At 34.0% G+C, this 14,548-nt stretch overlaps 1 protein-coding gene across 1 annotated transcript; it reads left to right on the forward strand.

Annotated features, from left to right (window-relative positions):
• The first annotated feature begins 4,926 nt into the window (after positions 1-4,926).
• LOC115999367 (zinc finger BED domain-containing protein RICESLEEPER 1-like) lies at positions 4,927-6,572 on the forward strand. The gene is made up of 6 exons (XM_031239220.1): positions 4,927-4,962; positions 5,088-5,189; positions 5,320-5,372; positions 5,472-6,133; positions 6,178-6,273; positions 6,367-6,572. Exons 1-6 carry the CDS (start codon positions 4,927-4,929, stop codon positions 6,570-6,572), a joined length of 1,155 nt encoding a protein of 384 aa, XP_031095080.1.
• The last annotated feature ends 7,976 nt before the right edge of the window (positions 6,573-14,548 follow it).

Consider the following 14,548-nt stretch of genomic DNA (forward strand, 5'->3'; position numbering starts at 1 on the left):
ATATTCATACAATATATACAATCCCATTCGCAATTGACATAAACACCTATTACACCCAAATCTACTTCAAAGCTACGAATTATCTTTTACCCATGGTTGGTCATCAGTTTGCTCTTGGTTCTCAACTAAAGCTGGAGTTCACCATGAAAGCCATCCGAGTACGCTTGGTTCGAACCTATGAAGTTCTTGAAAATCATAAATCAAAGTGCATTAAGAGCATCGAATGTTTATTGCATGATCAAGAAGTTAGCGGTCGTTAGACATATGCAGTTCTGATAATTTAAATTCTGTCTATAATTGTTTTCTTCTTTGTTATGAATATAGGGGACTTACATCCGTGCTCACATTGCTAAGAAGCAAGTTGAGAAGGTATGATGTATCTCAAATTACTCACACTATAAGACTAGATTGCTTCCTTTCATGATAAAGTTTAAACATGACACATTGGTCAAGGAATACAAGCAAATTGAGTTCCCTAATCACATGATCCGCTTAAAGTCATTTCCATCATTCCTAATCAAACAAGATGTTGATGAAATGGTTTTGATAGGGTATGTTATTACATTTCTATCTTATACAATGTACACTTGTGTACATATTATTCTAAACTACATGTTTGTTTGCTAATATTATTGTCTACTCTCCCATTGAGAGGAATGTTGGTGGTAGGATGACTAGGCTAATTGATTTTGTTTTGGAAGATGGAAAGTAAGAAAATTTATTTATATATAGTGTGTGTTTCCCTTTATGCAATGAATATTGTATATAATATCAATTTTGCATTTTCAGTGCATCAAATTCACAGTACGGTTTGGGATGATCACGTTGATCAATTGCTCCCTTATTTTAATTCGACCTCACTAGAATCTGTGATACACTGATACTATTGATGCAATTATGCAGGTCAAGGTTCCTAGACAGTGAGTCACTCTCTCTATTGCACTTAATGTTATTAGTTATTCCTATTCATTTATTTTTTCTATTCCAGATTATTTTTTTAGTTTTCCCTACTAATTACAATAACACCTGTAGCATTCTGTAAAAATAAAAAATTATTACCTGTTCAAACATTGTTCTTCTACTGATACTTGAATCAGTGAAACCCTGTTGTATTCATCCCTCTTGCTGTGACAAATATTCCTATCCACATTTTTTTTCCTATTATCTCTGCAGAATAAGAAATAAAGAATGTTAGTGTCTGATCATTTTATTATAATAAGAGATGTTATTAGTTATTTCTATTCATTTATTTTTCTCATTCCAGTTTATTTTTTTAGTTTTCCCTACTAATTACAATAACATCTGCAGCATTTTATAAAAATAAAAAATTATTATCTGTTCATCTGCTGATATTTGAATCAGTGAAACCATGTTGTATTCATCCTTCTTGTTGTAACAAGTATTCCTATCCACATTTTTTTTCCTATTATCTCTGCAGAATAAGAAATAAAGAATGTTAGTTTCTGATCATTTTATAAAATTTTCAGGTGGTGAAGTTAGGATTTCAAGTGGTGAAGTTGGGTGATGATGTATAACTACAGATCTTTGTTTTTTCTGTTCTAACTTTACCTACATACTTATATCTATTTTTGTTTTTTTTTTTTATCTTACATGTTTTGTTTTATGTGTAGGAATTCTTTGTTAGCCATGATGTTATCAACTTGGGGGATGCTTTTGATGAGATAGTGGAAGTTAATGGTGATGAGGCTGAGAATAGGAATCGTATGAATGATTCTGATGATGTTGATTTAGATGTAGATTCTCAAAATGGAACACAAGTTGTTGTTGCACTTCCTGTGAATAGGTGTTTGATGGAGGATTTCAGTAAAGTTCAGGTGCCTAAAAGGCGTCGAACTTTGGCTATTAAGGAAGAAGAGATTTAGTTTGGTTACTTTTCAGTTGGGTCTTTTGACATGTGTTATTCGGACTTATTTTCTTTTCCTGCTTTGTATTTTAGTGTGTAATATGTGCCTAATGTTTGTGTAATTCCTTCTATCTAAGTAGACTATTTTGTAATGGAAGGACCAATGTTATGTAATGCACTTAATGTTGACCTAGGATGAATTAGCTTTTGTAAAACAATTATTGATGCATTCTGTTTTGAAAATCATTTATGGATCACATGAAATATTATAACATATTTGGTTAATTGTACCTATGTACTAAGTCTTTTTAATGTATGCTGTTTTTTGAATTAGCCACCTCACTAAATCAACCATCTTCTTTGCTTTCTAAGGTTCTTCTAATGGATAAAATCTTGAAGTTATCTATACACAGAAAAAAAAAAAAAAAACCTGTTAGGATGTTAAAAATGATAATCAGTTTCACTTTGAAAAATATACCAAATAGTTGCATGCAATCATTTTGTTATAGTACATGCTACTTACATCAGGTATTTTTAAAGTATTTATTCTTTCATATGCAACAATATTTTCAGAAATAGTTAATAACATGAAAGCAAGAAATTTTTTTAAGGTAAAATAGAACCAAATAGAATCTAAGTAATAGTGTCAACCAGATTTCAGTAACTTTTTTTGTTTTATTTCTTTATGTCCACCATAAACCGTGCGATGCAACTTATTTTATATATATATATATATATATATATATATATATATAGAGAGAGAGAGAGAGAGAGATTGAATGCTGACAAGGCCTCTCAATGCAGTCTAAATCTGATGTATTCCAGGTTTATGTAGCAACTGAAAATTCACAGTAACCATATTTTATGAAATAATGAAGGTCATTTGATCTTGCAAGACTGCTTATAGCTCACAATTTAACTTGACTGATTCATTCATATAATATTGGATTTTGGTGTGCTATGCAGAAAAGGAAATAATACTTGACTAATGTAAATTGAAGTAGAAAAATATGATAAAAATGATATGTTGTATTTTTTTTATTAAATGTAATCAGAAATTTTGAAATATATATGTACACACACACACTGTCTGTGTGTATAAATTGTAGAATCAAAGTATATTAAAATAAATAAATGGAATACAAGAGAACCAATTCAGTACAATTTTTTACATTAATGAAAACTGCAGACTATTTTTATTCCCAATGGAATAGGTAATGCTTTTAAGCCAAGGACCTTGTAGTCCAGTGGCATCAAACCCTTCCCTTTATAAGGGAGGTGGTGGGTTCGAGTCTCAGTGGGGGCAATACTGACTCTTGTGCTTCAATAGGTTAAGAAAGTAGTTATGAACAGATACTGCATTGTAGTAGAATTAGTAGTATTCAAAATAAAAAAAAAAAAGGTAATGCTTTTGAGTACAAGTCTAACTATTAGTAATCATTCTACTATAATTACCAATACATTTAAATGGGTATAAAATGGCTTCTTTCATAAGAGTAAGAAATTTAAATGGGTATAAAATGGCTTCTTTCATAAGAGTAAGAAAACCTTTCTTCAAAATCTGTTTCACCTTTTGAATCAATTGTAGATTCTACCAGCAATTTGAAAGGATAATGAAGTTAGAGAATTCAACAACTATTGGATTTGGGTGGATAATGAAGTTAGAGAATTCAACAACTATTGGATTTGGGTGCTTTTGAGTACAAGTCTAACTATTAGTAATCATTCTACTATAATTACCAATACATTTAAATGGGTATAAAATGGCTTCTTTCATAAGAGTAAGAAAACCTTTCTTCAAAATCTGTTTCACCTTTTGAATCAATTGTAGATTCTACCAGCAATTTGAAAGGATAATGAAGTTAGAGAATTCAACAACTATTGGATTTGGGTTTTCTTCAAAATCAGTTTCACCCTTCAATTGTAGATTCTACCAGCAATTTGAAAGGATAATGAAGTTAGAGAATTCAACAACTATTGGATTTGAAAGGATAATGAAGTTAGAGAATTCAACAACTATTGGTTGCAAGAGAAAACATGAGCATTCAAATAAAGGTAAATTGACATTACAATTTTTTTCATATAATATTTATATATGATTTTACAATTTGTTAACTAAAGAAATAGGCCTCTTGAATCTGACTACCATTATATTGAAAGTTATTTAGTTTTTTTTTTTATTTGGCTCAGTCTAGATAATCTCCCATAAACTGCAATTAGGTAGGACACTTATAATATAGAACTACTACTATTCCTTTTCAAATTAGTTAGGCAATTTATTTTTCCTAATTAGTAACTTCAAACATCAAATATATCCACATGTAATTGGACTACACATAATTTATATTCTGTATATTCTAAACAATTTAAATCTGGAATATGACAAATGAACTGGGACCAAATGCTTTACATATACAAATAAAAACAATTATTACAAGAATTATTATATATGAAGTGAGAAAACTTAGGGTTTGTAAGTAATAAATAAAAATGAAATTAAAAATCAATAGATTAAAATTCAATTACCAGAATATGAATAAAATTAACTTTTAACAAGAAATTAGTAATGTACAGGGGAATACATATCTTATCGTTGTGGAGATTAGTATTCTTTTGCTATACAAATTAACTTTGAATCTTTCTTTTTGTGTATATTTGTCTGTGTATTTTCGTCTCTTGAATTTCAAAATGAAAAGGAGGTTCGTAGATCTAATTTACGGAGAAATTATTTAGGATTCATGGTTAATTAGATAAAATTATAGTAAATAAACAAATAAGGAAACAAATTACCGTAATATGGAGAGAGTATTGTCTATAATCTTCGAACCTCAAATCTGCAAATCGCAAGCCTTTTAGTAGAAGGTTGTTGATGTATATGAACTGAAAATTCGCTGTTCAAACAATGGATTTTGAAGGAAATTGGATTACTTTTGCTGTTATGGATGAGGGTTTGTGCTTATGGATGAGGATTTTTGCTTTGTGGGATGTGTATGTGGCTTGATTTCCATTTCTGAGCGATGAAGTAGGGTTTCGTACAGAATCGCGAAGAAGACGATGAAGCAATGGGGTGTAAATGGCAAGCTGAGATGGGTCATGTGGTATTTATATGTTGGGCGTTTGGGTCGGGTTTGGGTTGAGATTTTGGGTCACTGCTCATTATATGCTCACTAGTACTGTTAGTTATATGGTTATCACTGCTCATTATATTGATGTGAACTGGCAGTTGCATAGAAAAATTATTAGTTTTAAACCTATTTCTGATCATAAAGGTGAGACAATTGCAAAAGAACTTGAGAATTGTTTGATTGATTGGGGTATCAAAAAGGTTTTTACTATCACAGTTGACAATGCATCTGCCAATGATAGTGCAATTAGAATCTTGAAAAATAAATTGAAGTGGTGGAGAGTTTATACATGTGCGTTGTTGTGCACATATTTTGAATTTGATTGTGAAGGATGGTTTGGCAACGATGGGTAATAGTGTGGTTAGTGTTCGTAATGCAGTGAAGTATGTAAGATCATTCAATTCCAGATTTCAAGCATTTCGTACACGTTCAGAGTAAGATAAACTAACTAGAGGGAGTTTGATTTTAGATTGCAATACTAGATGGAATTCTACTTACCTCATGTTGTCTGCAGCTTTCAAGAATAAGGCAGCATTTGACCGAATGATTGATGAGGACAAATTGTATGATTCTTACTTTCAAGAGGATGAAAATGGAAAGAGAAGGGTTGGGCCGCCATTATCAGATGATTGGGAGAATGTTCGTCGATTGGTACAGTTCTTGAAAATATTTTATGATGCAACTTTGGCTTTTTCTTCATACAAAAATGTGACATCTAGTCATTGTTTCAATGATATATGCACAATTGAAGCAAATTTGAATGTTTTCACTAGTAGTAGAGATGTCAACATGAGTAACATGGCTTTTGAAATGAAGAAAAAGTTTGATAAGTATTGGGAGGGGCTTGAGATAAATAAATTGTTGATTATTAGTAGTGTGCTTGATCCAAGGAGCAAGATGGGTTTTGTGACAATTTGTTTTGAAAAATTGTATGGTAAAGATACACCAAAATGTATTGAAATGAAAGAAGCAATAATGGAGGTGTTGCGTAAGTTGTATGAGGTATACAATGCGTTGTATGCTAAACCAAGTGCAACAACAAATCAAAGTACGATTGGATGTGGAAGTGGAAGTGGAAGTGAGAGTGGAAGTCAATCTTGTGAAACTAGTGAAATGGAATTGTTAGATGTTGGTGTTAATGTTGGTGATAATGTCCAACCAGTTCAATTTTTTTTTCCATGTATTCAGATATGGTTTGTGAAAAAGGAGATGTGGATGAAACATCAAATGAGTTAGATATATACTTGATGGAAAAGATTGAAAAACCAACTCTTAATAGATTGGGTATGCAATTTAATATTTTGTCATGATGGAAGAAAGAAAGTATGAAATTTCCAATCTTGTCAGAAATGGCACGTGATATTCTTGCAATTCCAGTTTCTAGTGTTGCATCTGGGTGTGCCTTTAGCACCCCAGGCCGTATTTTGGACCAATATCGGAGTTCGTTGACACCTTATATGGTAGAGGCATTGATATTGACACAAGATGGGTTACTGTCTTCACTTCAATCTGATGCAACAGTAAACCTCTTTCAAATATTAGAGGAAACTGAGTTTATGGATTTACTTGCAGAAGCTAATTGACAATTCTATATTTTATTACAAATTTATGTATAGTATATATTATATTAGTTTATGTTTCAATATTTTAAATTTTTAATACTTTTTCTTTTTTTTTTTCTTATACTGAGATACGCAAATCAGCAGGGCAACCGTCATGATATTGATCCGTGATGAGGGGATGATCGATGAACAAGATATTTCTTTACAATTTGGATTGTTATGTTAATTTTGTGTTTGAATTGTTTGGTTGTTATGTAATATTTATATTTAAGAGTTAAGACTTTGGATTATGCGAATATGTATTGTTTTGTAGTGTGGGTTTGGAAAATTAGTAAATGTTGAAAATTGAACATCCAAACCGAACCGAAAATTTCGAGCCGAAACTGAACCGTTTCATACCGAACCGAAACCAAACCGAACTTTATTGTAAAACTGAATGGTATCATTTTTTTTTTGTAATACCGAAATACCGATACCAAAACCGAAAAAAATCGTACCGAATCCCGAAGTTCCCACCCCTAACCGAGCCGGTGAGCAAAACTATGATTCCCACCCATTTACTAGTGGTGTTGAGTTTGGCGGTAATAGCCATTCTAGTGCTTGGGAGCAAAGCACCAGTTCATGCCCCAGCACTACCTATTGCTATCCATATTCACATGCGGACTTTGGTGGTCTCTCTCCGTATACCCCGGCGAGTCAAGTGTATGATCCCTCACAGTCGGGGTCATCCCACTATAATGCACCACCAAATATGGACCCGCAATTTGGAGCTCAATATCTTCCCACATACAACATCTCACCTTGGCCCCATCTAGTAAGAGATTTTATTGTAGGAGAATCTCCTAGTCAAGGTGGTATACGCAGCCACGACATGGGTATGCATAGCAGTGATGACTTCCTAGACGTACAGGAGCCACAGCAGGCGCAACAGCTACGAAAATCGACCTGAATAACATTTCCAACACATTGTGGAACACACCCCCGTCAAAGGTATATATAAATATATTCATGATTATATAATTATAGGTGTTAAAATATTAATTGATTCACGTCTTTCTTTGTAGGTACCCATAACTTACACGGATGTTTCGACATAAACAATTAACTGTCATTTTCTCTTTCTACTATGTTGAGTTTTATATATGACCTGCAATTGTATGTTTTTATGGGAAAGTTTTTGTGCTTTAGGAAGATGTGTGTATATTGATATTCTCAATGTTGGCTACATACTTTTATTGTTTTAGTTGACTGCTAAGGTTAGGAAACAACCTTCAATTGTCAAAAAGCAGAAATTTGGTATTTTAATTAAAATGGAAAAGTAGACCTCAATATGATATTTCAAGTGCTTTGACTTTTGTGTATCTATATATGCTATCAAAATTGAGAGTTGACAATCAATAATACATTCATACACTACTAAATATTCATTTCAGAATTATTATTATTATTATTATTATTATTATTATTATTATTATTATTATTATGTTGAAGGCAACAAAATAAATAAAAAATTAGGCACTAGTAAAAAAGAACCCCACTACTTAAAGGCTACAAAGTCCTCCATCAATGACACTCCACTGTCCCCAAATCTCTTGCATAAAGCCTCTACAAACCTAGGCCACTGGAACTCCTCCCTCAACCATGTACATAACTCTCAAACCACAATCCCACTTTGCTCGTGAAGTTCACATACAGTAGGTTCATAATCTCATGTCTAAGAATGTGAGAAAGCACAAAGAACCTTTCACACCTAAGGATCCACTGCCTAGGGTGTTCATAATCAAATGCTAGGAATTCAATTTTGTACCTTGGGAATGGGTCCTGATTCTGACTAGCTGCAATTGGCATTCTGGGAGCCCATTCTGCATCCTGATTCTGACCAGCAGCCATTGGCCTTCTGGAGCCCATTCTGTATTCATCCTTCCCGATCGATCAAGACCTTTAGGGGTCTCTACTCCCTGCTCAACATCTTCCACCTCTAGCTTAGTCATTGGGGCCTTGTCTGGCCTTCCCTCTGGTCGGTTTGGAACAGTGCTTAGCTCACCAAGAAATTGCCCATGGACTGAAGATTGTCCAGGGGAAATACCAAAAAGTGGCGGAGCTGGGCGATTGAGCCTCAGTAGCTGCAACAATTCATCCCTCAAACTCCCAAACTGAGTAGAAAGGTTAGTAACCTAAATGGTCAGTGTCGCGACTGACTCTTGAGTTGTCCAGTACTAGTTATTAACCTTGCCATTGAGATCTGCCATAGCTGCTTCCAACCTCGTCACCCGTTCATTCATGATCACGGGCTCTGATACCACTTGCAATGCTCTTGCAAAAGTAATAGAAAAAGAGAAGGAAACAGAGAAGGAGGTTAGGGTTAGGAAGAAGAAGAAGATAAGAAAAGAGAAATTCGAATTATGATTCAGCATATCCATCCTTTACAATCCCAATGGGGTTATAGAAGGCCATTAACAAACCCCTATTTTCTAACTGTTTAACGGAATTACAGTTGAAAAAAAAAGGAAAAGAGAAAACGCAAAACGACGTTGCTGGATTGCTAACCAATTGTTTTACCCGATGGCTTGAAACGACGTCGTCGGACCTCTTCTCTAAACGGCTTTCAACCGCCACTTTCAAACGATGCCGTTTCTGCCTCTTTATTCACTATGCTTTCAATTGCAGCTTCTCCTTCCTTCACTTCTGCCCTTATATCAGTCAGTGATCCCTCAAACTGAACATTGACGCAACAGTAAATAAAACCAACAAAAAGCAAGGATTCAGATGAGTACTTCGTAATCAATAGGGTACTTTCATTGCATCTTCTAGTGTTTCAAAAGAAGACTACTACTCTCCAAAATATGCAGAGGCTATGACGATCCGCGAAGCGCTATCTTGTCTGAAAATCAAGAATTACAACATGGTCAAAGTCGAATCTGATGCTTTAACTGTCATCCAATCTCTCAACTCCGACATCCACAACTCTTCTTTTGATCTTATTCTTCTCGATATTAAAGATTTACTAAGTCAATTTGACAATGTATCTATCTCTTTTGTGAAACTTTCTGCGAATGGAGTCACCACTTGCTAGCTAGGTACTCCACTTCTAGGAACCCCCTTTTTTCATTTGTAATGCTCTTTATTGTGATCTTAATGAATGATTCCCTGTTTAGTTTAAAAAAAATTGAATTTTATATATAAACATTCTTTCTGGTCTGTGTATAAGGGTGTAAGTCAAATCCCCAAAAACTTGAATTGTGCATCTTCGAACGTTTTTAATTTGAGTACCGTAAGATGATCTATACTATCTAGCTATAATTGTGTAAAAGGAATATTACAAACACAATAATAAGATGATGCACTGCAAAATAAATTTTCTTCATATTTCCATAGAGGCTGAGCAAGCTAGACTTTCCGGTCCGGCCAGGTAATAATGGAGGATTTGGAATTGGATGATAGCATTGGGATTTGGGTTAATGGTTCTTGAAGACCATTCTTGACACCTCTTTAGCTTCTTGGAAATTCTTCTTTAGCTTCCTTAGAGCAAGGCCATCAGTGCATATTTTGGAGATATTGGAACAGTGTTATTTGAGGTGGAAGAGTGAGAACCCAGGAGAGAGAAGACGCAACAGCTTCTGCAAATTGGAGTTTATTGTACATTAAAATGGTACTTAAGGGAAATTAGTCTTGTTGCGCCTGACGCGCGTAAGGCGCAACAGGGGCGCCCAGCTGGCGTGTATTGTGCACGCGCTAGCTGGGCGCGTTAGGCGCGCCTCACCCAACTTTTTTTTTTAATTAATTAAATTTGTTTCTTTTTTTTTCATCTTCTCCCAGTTTCTCTTTCCTAATCACACTTACAAAAACTCCTCAATAACCGTGAAAAAACTCCATTGATAAGGATGCTCTTATAAAGATGAAGAAAATATTTCATCTATTACACTGTTATTTCCCCAGAAGTAGACAAGGATTATTTGTTTCACATTTTTCTTCAATTTAAAGCTCTTCACAAGTACCTCCACTTGCTTCTTCTCCTCTGAGCTTCATATCTCCTTTCAAAAAATAGATATGACGATGCTCAAATGAATTTTGTGTCCATGGTAAATGTAAATATATGAAAAAAAATCCTTCAAAAAGTGATGCTCTTATATGTTTTCATTCGATTTATGGTTGGAAGACCAAAATTTATAATAAAACGATGTGTGATACTACATATACATACTCTTGTTATGAAACAAACAGAAAATGGTGGATATCCAAATGCTAGCTAGAGGTCTGATCCATCATCAGATAACAACAAGGGAACACTGGAATCATGGAGTTTGCTTGTAGCCTTTTGACCAACCAATTAGGCTAGAACAATTATATCAATTTACTGTATATATATATTTGTTTACTCATTCCATGCCAGTATAAACAATCAGCTCTCCCCCTTGTAAAGATCACTCCAGAAAACATCAATAATATTGCAGTGTGCTTTCTCCTTCCCCATTTCAGTGTTCTTCATTCTTCGTAAAATCACAATTATTGTTAATATTTTATAACACGTTATCAGCACGAATTGCTCTTTAGCAATCTCTTCTATGCACCTCCTAAACCACCATATTCTCTCACGCACTCTGTTATATTTAGAATACCCGTTTGGTCAGAAACCTCAGCGCCATAGCTCTCCCGTCAGAGCCATGGCTCTGTGCGTGACAGACACGGCACGAGCTATGTTTTGCCGGGACGGCAAAGTCTATACAGATCACTAAGCCGTGACCTAGTCCATCCCCTACGCTACATACCTTACCTCCACCAGATGCACCACCTCCTTGCGAGATGAAACCAGAGATGTCACCACCGTCGGCCGCCTACGGCAGGTCGTGGTTCGTCGACTATGAACCTTTATGGTAGTGGTTGACGACGGCGATGGCCAGCAACATATCGCTCGTGACTAGCAAGATTTCTTCCTTCGACGGCTGAACAGATCCGGCAAACTCCGTCGCAACCACCACCGCCGGAACGGACCATGTGGCACACCATCGATGCCACCAACTGCCGTCTCCACCGTCGTCTCTTCCTCTCGCTCGCTCACAGCCACCGCCACAGTAGTAAACCACCACCGGAAGCTACATCGCCGTCGCTCACCGGCATCTTCGCCGCAACCTCCCATCGCCGTCCACTGTCTCCGATGCTGACGCTACCACTACGGCAGTTGGTAGCAGCGAACGTAGTAGCTTCGCGATCCATGGACCTCTGTCCCTCCGCTTCTCGAGCAGCAGCAGCTACGGACGACGACGATGATGAAGTGCCGGTGAATTAAGACGATGGGCAGTGTTGTTGCTGTTAAAGAATATGTTGATGATGGCGTTGATTATTGCTGGAAAGCATAAAGAAGCATGGCAAAGAAACGGACAGGGAGACATGATTCCACTCTCCCACTTATTTAAATTATTATATCATACTACCTCCGTCCCATTTTATGTGTCTGATTCGGTTAACGAGGCTTGACTGCAGTTATTTTTAATTCATTTTTCCATAATGTTAAGTTTAGTATTAGTATATAAAATTTATATATTAAGAAACTACATTAAAAGTACTATTAAACACAAAAAATTAAATTTAAAAATAATTAAAAAATATTAAAGAAAATAAGTAAACAAGAAGTAGTTGGTTTGACTAATGAATAGTAAATAGGACAGGTAAAATGGGACAGAGGGAGTATATAATAAGTATATAAGATATTATATATACTACTTGAGGTAGTGGGATTCCCCACCACCTTATATATAATGCATATATATATATATATTATACTAAGTAGTATATACATATGCCAATAGCTAAATAAGCATAACTTTCGGCGAATTATATATTATTATATATATAATAATAGATAATGGAGTAATTATTATGGATGATGATATTTGTTTTGATTTATAGGTCCCCGTCATTCTGTCAAGATGGTTGGAATGCTATAGGTGTTTATCGGGACCTTGACATCAAGGCATGCAAACTCTAGACAATTGCGGAGCATAATAGAAAATAATTATTGAAATATTATGTCGGAGTTTTTGACCGTTAAGGTTTGCTGCTTTCTAATATTTTAAATATGATAAAATATTATCAATCACTGATCATATTTCCCTAAAATTATTATTATGGCATGATAAAAATATGATCTATATATTTGCATCCAATTGATGATTAAATTTCGAGAGCATCTGAAATATAAAATATTGCAATAAGCATATTAGAAATTACCATTTTGTATGGTGAATGCTATGTATATTATGGGACAATTAATTTGTGTCACAAATTGCTCTCTCATGTTATGGCTATGTGAATCAACATGAAATAAAATTTGGCATAATTAATATTATGCTAAAGGCCATAAAGTTTATCCCAAATGTTATAAAAGAAATATATTTCGATATGTTTATCAAAATCATGGGATAAAAATTGTATAATTATGCTTGTTTGGCATATGCTATCTCCAAATTAAATACCATATGGAGAAAATTGGATGTGATCCATGATAAATCATGTGATGTCTAATCCTTAAAGGATATATGCTTCAAAGAAGCAAATGAATACATCATCACTCTTGATTGGATCAAGAAAGGAATGAGAAAAACGTATGTGTTGTGGATAGTGCAACCACACATACAATGATTAAAAGTGCAAAGTGTTTCTGCACATTGAAAAGATGAGGAATTTGTTACTACAATGTTTGGTAGTACGAGATGATTGAAAGCTCTGAATGAGCCAATATATTATTGCCTGGAGGAACAAATTTATTGAAAATTGTATTGCGTTGTTCCCTCTAAAGTCTCATAGAAATTTATTGAATTTGAATATTTGTAATGACTAATGTCATGTTGAGACTATAAAAGACATGAATTGAGAATTCTTTTACAAATGCAATATCAGGGAAGAAATGTGTATTGCAAAATTCCCCTCTTTTCCTCATGATTATATTGCATTAGAAAGAGTGTCATTGTAGCCAATCTTATTGTAAACTAAAAGTTTACTGATTTGAATAATTTTAAGTTTTGGCACGACTGATTAAATCATCCTGAATATGTGATGATAATGATAATGATGATGATGATTTCTCATAAATTGAGAAAATGGATTAGCTTGGCATCCTATTATAAAAGTAAAGTGTTTTTCACTTTAATTGTTTTAATTTTGATTAAAGCTATTTCGGCACTTTATGATATAATGTGGAATCATATATGCCTTACTTCTTATTCCACTTATTATTGCTTTTAAATTATGTATTTGCTATATCTATCATATCATATACATTATATGATTGTATATACGCTTGAGTATATAAGATGTTACGATTTAAAAACCCAAATTATTTTAAATTATGACATGAGCAATTGGGTCACTTTGGGCTAAATATTGAAATGTCAGATTTGAATTAATAATATTGGACATTGTATATATGTCAAATAGTAGTCTCCCATATGAAGCATGCTTAAATAGAAATTATATATTGGGGAGATCAAAATTGATATACTACTGTTTTTATCAAAATCTGATATACTGCATAAAATGAATACCCTCTACTTACATCTAGTACGTGGTAAAATTTGGACATTTCCCAAAATCTGTGTTTTATTAATATGCAGTCTATTTTATTTTCACATCATTGCGTATCTCTACGGGCTATTAAATAAGCTAGATATACATGTTGATTATAAATATCCATGTATTGTATAAAAATCTAGAGCCCATGATACGAGATCATTTGATACGCAGACTGCATGAAGATCATTTTCACGGCATTAGGGGGAGATATGTGCCCAAATTAATTATTTTGAAAATTTGAATGCCGAGAAAATTTCATAAAATGAAAAGATCTTCAAAAATCCACATACTAGATTGACTGAACTGAATGTTCAATAGATTATTAATTCCTGCCAAATAATAATATGCAGTTAATAAATATCATGACCGCATAAAAATGGGTCATTGGATAATATATGATTGAAGTCATGACCGCATAAATATGGGTCATT

Source organism: Ipomoea triloba, chromosome 12 (genome assembly GCF_003576645.1).
Source record: "Ipomoea triloba cultivar NCNSP0323 chromosome 12, ASM357664v1".
NCBI lineage: Eukaryota > Viridiplantae > Streptophyta > Magnoliopsida > Solanales > Convolvulaceae > Ipomoea > Ipomoea triloba.